The sequence below is a fragment of the Symphodus melops genome, assembly GCF_947650265.1.
Source record: "Symphodus melops genome assembly, chromosome: 18".
Taxonomy (NCBI): Eukaryota; Metazoa; Chordata; class Actinopteri; order Labriformes; family Labridae; genus Symphodus; species Symphodus melops.
The window spans coordinates 6,993,495-7,003,816 of NC_136708.1; the positions used below are offsets into that span (position 1 = coordinate 6,993,495).

General features: G+C 38.2%; 1 protein-coding gene across 1 annotated transcript; it reads right to left on the reverse strand.

Annotated features, from left to right (window-relative positions):
- Positions 1-5,034: 5,034 nt before the first annotated feature.
- Positions 5,035-6,794, reverse strand: LOC306839878 (uncharacterized protein; the record flags this gene model as incomplete). Its single annotated transcript, XM_079368822.1, has 3 exons — positions 5,035-5,285; positions 5,847-5,969; positions 6,770-6,794. The coding sequence occupies 3 exons, from the start codon at positions 6,792-6,794 to the stop codon at positions 5,035-5,037; spliced, it is 399 nt and encodes a 132-aa protein (XP_079224948.1).
- Between the last annotated feature and the right edge of the window lie 3,528 nt (positions 6,795-10,322).

A 10,322-nucleotide genomic window follows, 5' to 3' on the forward strand; every position in this document is an offset into this window, starting at 1 on the left:
CGTTATGGCTGTGACTGATGATGCCCCAGCTTCTAGTGATTCACTGCAAAGATAAATAACAGCAAAATTAGACCTTTTATGACAGAAAAAAATAAAACGCAACAGGTGGTTAGAAATAGTTAAGCCCCTCAACATTTGATCTGATAAAGATGATTTGCCAATGAAAATATCTAGCATTGAGATTTCCAACAGAATCCACTATGCCCATTTAAAGATACTTGACACAGGAATTACACCAGTGAGCCAAGCATTGAGATTATGCTCGTGAAAGATGTTACTACGGAGACCTCTATACCCATTAAATAAGCTATACCACGTAATATACTTGTGAAAGGAGATTTGCCACCGATATGGCTGATAATGATGCATTGCCAACTATATGGCTGTGACTGATGCTTTGCCAATACTATCGCTGTGACTGATGCTTTGTTAACAATGAGGCTGTGACTGATGCATTGAATTTGCGGAGGACTTGATGCTGCTGCTTGTTTAAGGGATTGCCATGCCTTCCTTGAACGTAGATGTAACCCCAGCTTATAGTGAATCACTGCAAAGACAAATAACAGCAAAATTAGACCTTTTATGACAGAAACAGAAAACGCAACAGTAAGTTAGAAATAGTTAAAACACTAAACATCCATCCATTTTCTGCCTCTTATCCGGGCCGGGTCGTGGGGCAGCAGTCTAAGCAGAGACGCCCAGACTTTCCTCACCCCAGAAACCTTCGCCAACGATATGGCTGATAATGATGATTTACCAACGATATGGCTGTGACTGATGCTTTGTTAACGCTATTGAATTTGCGGACTAGATGCTGCTGCTCGTTTTAAGGGCCTGCCATGCTTTCCTTTAACGTAGATGAAACCCAACTTATAGTGATTCACTGCAAAGATTAATAAGCAAAATTAGACCTTTTATGACAGAAAAAAGAAAAACAACATGGTTAGAAATAATTAAACCACTAAACATTTGATACTTAAGATCCTGCTTGTATTTAAGTGAGTAGTACAAAATATTCTAAATTCAGAATATTTGATTAAAACGAGAAATAACAAACTTTTCAAAAGCAAACAAATGGTAGAATTCTGAAGACCACTGCCACCAGGCATTTGGGTTAAGGCCGGTTCACACGGCAGGATTTTAAAATTGTCGGCAGATTTCCCAAACTGTAGAGACCACACACATGGCGATAAATAATCTGAGGTTTTACAGTTCTGGTCGTACAGTGTGTGGTGTGCGGCCACACGGCAACATCAACACACCACACACGAACCGATTTCACTCGCGAACGTCCCCCGATCAGACGGGAAATCTCGCAAAACCTCTCGAGATTAAACGTGTTTCCAGAGTCAACAAACGGACGAAGAGGATGTAATAGGGATCGTTTTACTGTGTTTTTAACTGAAAAACAAAAAACGTGTTAAAAACGTTTTAAAAAGAGGCGTCGGTCAAAGGAGCGGAGACTACGGGAGCATGAGCTGTACTTGCTACATGTTGACATGGAGGTGAGTAGTTGTTCTTTCTGATTGGCTACGCGTCACATTCAACAGGCTCATGCTCGTTTTCCCCTCGGGGGACACCACACATGATGAGAGATCGGGCCTAAACAATCCAACATGTTGAATATCCCCGATTTGAGATCGGAGCGGTCCCGACGTTCTTCCGACCAGACGAGAGCGGTCTGAACACACCACACACGGCAGGATGATCTTATAAGATTATTTTATGATGATCGGGGCGTCCTTAAGATTATCGGAAGGGGAGAATCTGGGCTAAAATCGGCGCAATTATCCTGCCGTGTGAACTAGGCTTTAGACAAGGTTTAAGAGAACTTTGCGCTCGATGATAGAAGTTGATTCTGGACGCACAGGAGAGGAAAATGCTGAATTGCTTGTTTTCTATTCTGAATGCAATAGCTTGAATAGTGTGATGGATTAGAACTTCTTTTCCAACAGAGTCCTCTATGCCCTGTAAATATCAGTTGCCGCCGAAAGAGATATACCTGTGAAATGCGTTTCCAGCATGAAGATTGCTTGTGTTGAGATGAGTTGCCGACAAGATTGCTTGCTCTGAGATGCGATTCTTGATTTAGAATTTGCAAACCAGTTTGCTTGAGTTGCAAGCAGAAACAGCTTGGGTTAATTATTTCAGAATAATTTGATTTATGTAACTGAGTAACTTGATACTGGTTTTTTTTTTTTTTTTTTTTTTTCATGCCCTCCTTGAGAGGTATAAGCAGCCCAGAGAGACATTTTTTTAGTAAGGTCTGGTCAGCATCTAATATGGGCGCATATGGATGAATCCTATTGGTCTTTGGTTTGGGTGGATTAGTGTTAATGTCCACAGCTAACCATGATCAGATGGTTCTGGGGTGATGCCAAGGGTTGAACAGAAAATGTTCTTACTCACAGGTAGTTTACATCGATCAGCCAGTTGCAAGTGGTAAAGTTGAGACTTTGTTCTCCCTGATCTGATGCTTCCTGTTCTCCTTGACCTTTCTTCTGCTTTATAGGTACATTTTCCACTGAAGTCTTGATATACAGCTTGCATGTCTGCCAGGAAGGCACGGACCAGAAATTGTTGAATATATCGGTTTTCTCTTCATCACTCAGCATTTCACAGCTTTGTTTCTTCAACCTTAAGCAGTGCTGTGATGTGCAGGGTGGACCCCTGATCTTTGGCTGTCTGGTAACCCTTCCTTTTACAGTCCCCTAATTACCAGGTATTTGCCAGGTAAAGATATGGTAATTCATAGCATCTTATTGTGTAATTACCACCAGTATAAGAAGGTAAATACATGGAAACTACAGCTGAAGTACAATGTATTTATCCAGTAAAATGTTTTACTGTGCACCAATTGCCAGGTATTAACCGGGTAAAACATAGAATGTTCTTGTGTAATTTACACTTGTAAAAGAAGGTAAATACAGGAAAACTACAGCCAAAGTCCAACGTGTGTACCTGGTAAAATAAATTTCACTGTATTATTACAATTGGATTTACAACTTGAATTTCCCTCGGGATCAATAAAGTATCTATCTATCTATCTATCTATCTATCTATCTATCTATCTATCTATCTATCTATCTATCTATCTATCTATCTATCTATCTATCTATCTATCTATCTATCTATCTATCTATCTATCTATCTATCTATCTATCTATCTATCTGAAACATGAAGTAATAAATCCCCAATACTGCCCATCTTTTGAACTGAATCATGTAGTTGACAGGTTGAGGTTGGGAATTACTCAGATATAATTGTATAAAATATGGAATTGTTTCTATTCAAATTCAACATTTTTGCCTGTATTTACCTGTCATCATCGTCGGCAGGAACGGTTTTCCTCTGCTGTCACGGCCCAGTATATCTTCTTAAATATTGGGTACATTCTTGCATATAGTTTAGAACTTACCCAACATGTATGCTGAAACTGTACTGTAAAAGGAAGCCTTGCTTGTTTCCATGCTATTACTATGTTCTTACTAAAGCCTTTGTAATAAAACATTCCCTTGTATATGCAGTTAAATGAATTTGTACAATAGAAGTACCACAATATTAATAAGTAAAACATGACGAATTGCCCAGTAAGTAAGACGAACCTGTACTGTAAAAGGAAGCCTTGCTTCTTTCCATGCTATTACTATGTTTTTACTGGATTCTATTAACAAGTTCTGGCCATATAATATGTAATAGATTTTTTCCTTTTCCATGCAATCAACACAAACATGAACCTTAAAAGTTCTACAACATTAATAAACATGCCAAATTATGCAGTGAGTAAGATGCAACTGTACCACACAAAAAGGAAGGTTTAATAGCAAGCATTAACAAACCATAAACATTATAAAGTAATATGTACATATTACTAAAGATTTGGGGCTCAAACACAATAATTAAACTGAAAATCAAAAACAGAACTCTTCAAAATGTTTAAAATCTGAAATAAAGTATGCTGCGTACACAAGCAGACTGTAAAGTAGGCAAAGTCAATCTCAAAAACATTTTTTTCAACTTTGAAAAAATAGTACTGCAAACCCTCACTTCCTAAATTTGCATTTTATGGGTAGTAGCTCAGACTTTTCAAAATTCAAAATTTCTTTAATTTTGGCGTCAAGCGGGTTGTGATAGAATATTAGGCCTTTTCTGCTTATAATCAATGTGTTTACTGCAATAAAGTTTCATCACCCGATCCAAAGGAAAGGTTTGATATTTACAGTTTGAATGATGTTCGCTTACATTTATATTATACCAGTTATTTTATCATGTTTCATTCCAGGTTTGTGTGTGTTAATAAAATTGTCTGACTTTTCAGTAAGGTGTTTGTGTGAAGAGGGCTTGCAGAAGTGAGTGCACATTCCAACATGTGTTTGATGTGGCCCTTTAAACTGAATCACTCACCAACTCAAACATAGGTTTAGTTTAAGGCCCTGAACAGTTAATTACTCATCCACTTTTATATAGGTTGAGTGAGTCTTGATTCTTAATTACCTAAATTGTCTTCTCCTTAAAAGGAATTGGTTACTAGACTAGATGTCTTTCTTGTGATAAGAAACAGGCCAGGCAGGATGTGTCTTCCCCTACAGATGGTGAAAGGATTCGGGAGTAGATGGACCAATGAGAGATGGGGAACCACTCATCCGAAGACGCATAATTTGGAAGTTGCCCCAATCGGAGGAAGGAAACCGCACATTCTTGAATGCATTATTTGGTTAGATATTCTCTGTCTAATGTATAAAAGGGTTCAGGGAAAGATAGTCGGGGCTCAGACTTCGTGAACTGATCCAGCATCTGTCTGTTGTCAGGGACGCGTAGTGTTGAACCCAGAGACTCTGTAACTTCTATTCTTGATTCATCGGGTTAATAAACTCTGTTAACCTGAAAGAGACGCCTCCAGTCATTCCTCTCATCCCATCAAAAGAATGCGCAGAGATTTGAGGTAATTATTTAGAGGAGTCAGATTTATATTAATAACATTTAGGAAAAGGATGAAATAGCAACTTTTATCCTTCAATACCTACTTTTATCCTTCAGTTGTTACCCTCCAGGACAGTCCTGTAGGTTTTGGCATAACTACCTAAAGTGTCCTCCTCAGTGAACTCTGGCAGCAGCCCGAAATCTTCACCCTCTGCAGCAATCCACACCTCTGCAATGATTGCTGATAGGGCGATTGTATTTCTGTCGACGCTCAGCGAATCACAGCTGACGCTGATTCTCCTTGTACAGCGAAATTCTTTTCGAACCGCTCTGTATCGGTGTACAACATCCTCTGGACCCTTAACTACAAGACAGATTATAAAACATGATTTATTAACATTACATTATAATTACACAAACTTAATAATCTTGATTTTACAGAGTTAGAGAGGTAAACAATGTATGAAATCTAGTCTTTACACTCCTCTCCTTCACTTAAGTCTCATAACAGTGATTAATTGAATAAATATTGATTTATGTTGGCCCAGCCTGTTGCCTGTGTGCACACTGGAACTAAACTTCAGCTCAAATAACATTGTTACCTCTTTTTCCAAATTTTGCAGTTGTCCTTCTTCTTATTCTTTCTCTTCTTCCTCTTTTCTTCTTCTTCAGAAGAGTCTGACTCAGAGTCAGATTTCAAAGAGTCTGAGGAATCCATGAGCCTCTTTTTTTCAGACCTTTAAACAGAATAACAATATGATGAAATCATTAGTTTTCTAATAATTATTATTTTCTGATTTTGCGCTTGAAAAAATTATCTCATTGCAACATATCTATATTATTTGTGAGCTATGGATACAAAATAAACAACTCATTTAGACAATAGAAATAGTTTTTCATGTTGTTTTTTACGCTGTCTGGACACCTTTTGAAGATGTTGAGGGTCTGGTCTTCACTGGGTTGAGACCTTTCTGCTTCAGGAAATCCCGCTCCTCTTTCAGAAGACGGTTCTCCTCTTTCAGCAATCTATAATCCTCCTTCAACTTAGCTATGGTTGGAGCAGTGGTTGGAGCAGATGGCTGCGCAATCTCTTCCACTAAAAAAGATGCTCACCATTAGTGTATATTCATACCTGTTTCAATTATTAACCAGGGGAGGGTGCATGATAAAAAGTTTACACCAGGTGGCCATTATACACTAAATGTTTTTACTTGCAAATTATATTCTATTATTGTGTATTGTTATTGTATTATTGTCAGATCATGTCTGGATATATTAGTACAGGTCAGTAAATGCCAACTGAGGGTACCCCTCCAGACAGGGGCAGCACCAATTACCCATTTTGAGCCAGGAAAAACCCATCCTGCAACATATGCTACATTTAAAATACTTTTGTAGTATTTACATCCTTTTCCATTAAAAACAAGTTACCTTCATTACCAGACTGAAGCATGTCATCATCTGGTGGGTTGCTGGTTTGTTTCGACTTAGTTTGTCTCTTCCCCCATGTCAATGGCATGACTAAATGTAAAAGAAATAAAGAAAGACTAGTTAGTCTGTTTAGCACTTTAGGAGCTAAGGGCCACAGAGAATGTTTATTGAACATCAGTTATGTTATTCAAAATGCAATACAATTGAGCCTTACTGGAGAACAATTTTTTTTTGCTCATGACAAAACAGTTAAATTATCCTAAATTATCAAAATACTTTCACAAAATGCTTCTTCTGGTCACATATGAAAACGTTGTGTGGTTTAGCTACTGTCCGCAGGCGGCTTCTCCTTTTCCTGTGCTAGCCTGGGGGGAGACAATGAATGGAATAGTCCATTATATGGAATTAAACATGTACTTGGGATCATCTCTATGCTTGGCATTACCGCGATCTAATGATTTAACACTATCTAGTTTTGCGCTAACGCGGAAGAAAAACGCAGAGTGTTGTTGTGGGCAAAAATCATTGATTATGCTGCGCGTTTTCTTATAAAATGCAATGCAATATGCAGGATAAAATGCAATTTAATATGAGGAAATTTCGGGGATTACGAAATAATGCAAACCCTGTATATTTTGCGAGGACATAGCAATTTATGCAATCAAAGTGCAACGTATTTGAGAAAATGCATTTGGCTGGTTATACATTGAATAATGGGATGGAATAATCACGTTTTTCTGGAGGTACTGTGGAATTGATCAAATCTAAACATATTATCTTCATGTATAGCCTAGATTTTACTCTAACTATTGTTTCTTTTATATCAGACTAGAATCATGAAAGAAAGAAGACAAAATGAAGTTGAGCTATCTTTATGTAGCCTAGGTTTAATTAAGTAACCATGGCGATACAATGACAAACTGTTATGTACAGGTGCTGCAGAAGAAGAACCCACAAGGGCAGGGCCATCACAAGGTCCATCAGAGGAGCTCAGGTTTCTCCAGATCACATATTCCATTACCATCATGGATGAAAATTATGCACAGGTTAGCTCGTCTGTCTGCCTGTCTGTCTGTCTGTCTGTCTGTCTGTCTGTCTGTCTGTCTGTCTGTCTGTCTGTCTGTCTGTCTCTCACGCACACTGTTATGTTTAAGTGTCATTTTTGTCTCAGTTTGTCACAGGGCTTGAGAAAGAGACAAGTCGACATGATAGAGGATGAAGTATGTGGAAGCAGTAAATCACTGACCAGAGTAACTACGCTGTTGCGAGAAATCTGTGTTGAAGCAGTTAGACAACTGGAAAGAAGACGGAAAATGAGAATTGGAGGGAGGAGCGCTTTTGTGTGGCAATAGATGAGAGTAAATTCAGACACAAACAGAAGGTAAGGTCTTTTTATGTAAGTAAAATAATAATTTCTGTTGTGAAATACAGTACATCTGAATTACTACAGTACTAAAAACACATAACATACATTCACTATCAGGTGAATCACCGGAGACATTTTGAACACCGTTTAAGTGGTGCTCACACTCAACATATTGAACGAGCATGGCAAAGTTTCAAAGAAGACATCTACAGATTCAGGGGAAACCTGACAGAGAGGGCCTTAAAAATGAACTTACAGTTCATAGAGTGGAACCACTGGCTTGGAAAGGAGCATAGGAAAGGCATTGTTGGACGCTTATTTAAAGACATCAGAGCATGTTACAGAGTGTAACAAGGACACTTTAGGAAGCTATGCCAAAACCTGCAGGACCTTCCTGGAGGGTAACAACCTGCTTGAAGACAAAATTAAAGAAATGAAAAAAAAAAAAAGTCTGAGTTTGGGTTTGCATTACTACTTTCTCAATGTTGGGGAGTTGAAGGGTTGTTAACAGGTATGTTTTAATTGTCGTCTTTGAACAACAATCTTTAGTAATATGTACATATTACGTAACTCATTCCCCGCCATTGACGGAATTTTCCGTCATTTGGAACCCAACCGTTCCCCGCCATTGACAAGATTTTCCGTCAATTGGTGTTTTCAGTGAAATATGATAGGGGGCGCTCTGACGGATGTTGTGAAAAAGTTACAGGACTATGAGGTCAAAAACCAACAAACAAGACCACCCGCGGGAAAGTAGAGAAAAAAAACAAACATCTTCTTCGTCCTTATTTTCCAGCGGGCGGAGTTCGATCAGTCTGTATGTGAGTTTGACGCGTGACAAAAAGTAAACATTAGCCGTATAGATATGAGATAAAAGCTCTTCAACAGTACAAACATGCCGGCGCCAGCAAGGAGATATCCAGCTGCGGAAGCTTTAGAGTTAATTATAGATACAGACTCTGATAATTCATTTTTTGACGTTCGTGAAACTGATCTGGATGAAGGCAGCAGCGGCAACAGCGAATGGAGGGATTCAGGACCTACATTCAGACCTTCAGGACGTGTTTGAGGTAAGATATGATCACGTTATTTTTTGATTCACCGTGATAGCATATGCATCTGCTAATTCATGAGATAACGTGACGTCGAAATAACATATCCCTCAGTTTTGTACATAAACTATGTACCAAACGAATTTTTGACGGACTTTTTATTGTAATTTCCAGACACAGAGTCCAGGATTCCAAGATCCAGGTCTCCAAGGTCCAGACATAGACGTAGGTGCAAGAGGTGAGTCATGATAACATATTTTATTTAGTTTGATAGTATGTTAATTGGATTGTATGATTATTAGATACTACAAGACAAGAGCATCTGCTAATTTGTGAGAGAAGATAAAAAAGAAATAATTTAGCTTTCATTTTGTACACAAACTATTTACCAAATGAATATTTGTATAACATTTTACTGTCATTTTACACACAGAGTCCAGGGATTCAAGGCCCAGGTGTCCTTTATACAGAACTACCCATGGTGAAAGAGGTAAGATATGATATGAAGAGGCCGAAAAATAACGTTCCTCTCTTTGTGCACATCACACTGTTGAATAAAAAAGTTGTCATTCTAATTATTTACAGGTCGATCACAGCAAAGAGACAGAGGTCGGACCTGTGGATCTTATGGGCGTGGTGGAGGTGAAGTACCTGTGGACCAAGCAAGAGGCCCTGTAAACCAGCCAGGTGCAGGTACTGGTCCAGGTAATCTGATGTGGAAATAAATGAACTGGCAGCCAAAAGACTTTCTTTTCACTGAGCATCCTGGACCTCTAAATGATGCTGCTGCTCTTGATCATATCATTCGGAAGCCTGACCTTGAAATGTACTGGTCTACAGATGACATTTTGGCCAACCCTACTTCAACAAGGTCATGTCCCGCAACCGGTTTGAAATCATATGGAGATTTCTACACTCCAATGATTATGAATCAAGGCCAGCAAATAGCTCTGACAGGTTGTACAAAGTCCGCCCTGTCTTATATTACCTTATATCTAAATTCAGTCAAATGTATCAACCTAACACCAACATTTGCATTGATGAGGGTATGCTTTTGTGGCGTGGACGGCTAGCGTTCAGGGTGTACAATCCCCAAAAACCTGTCAAATATGAGTTCAAATCCTACATCCTTTGCGATTCTGACACAGGGTACTGTTACAACATGAAACCCTGTTGTGGAGAAGGCACTTCCCTGGGAGACACAGTTGTCTCTCTTCTTGATCAGGTTTTTGTTCAACTAATGTTTTATTATTGAAAATAATAATATTTAAGTGTTTGTAAAAACAAAGTATTTCTTAGTGTATAAGATAAAAAACATGTATAATATAGTTTGTAAATGTTGTAGTGCTACACTATTCAAAGAAAATGTATCATTTTATGTAATCATTTTTCTTTATTTTAGTTATTTATTTTAAAATATAACTGTAGTTGTCGAATGAAAGTAAAAAGAATCCAAATGTAAATTCAAAATCAGATTTTTTTTCTTGAAAATAAGTGTGTTTTACAAAAGTGCTGTTTTCTCAGCTTTTTGTCCGGAATGTTGTTTTTTTGT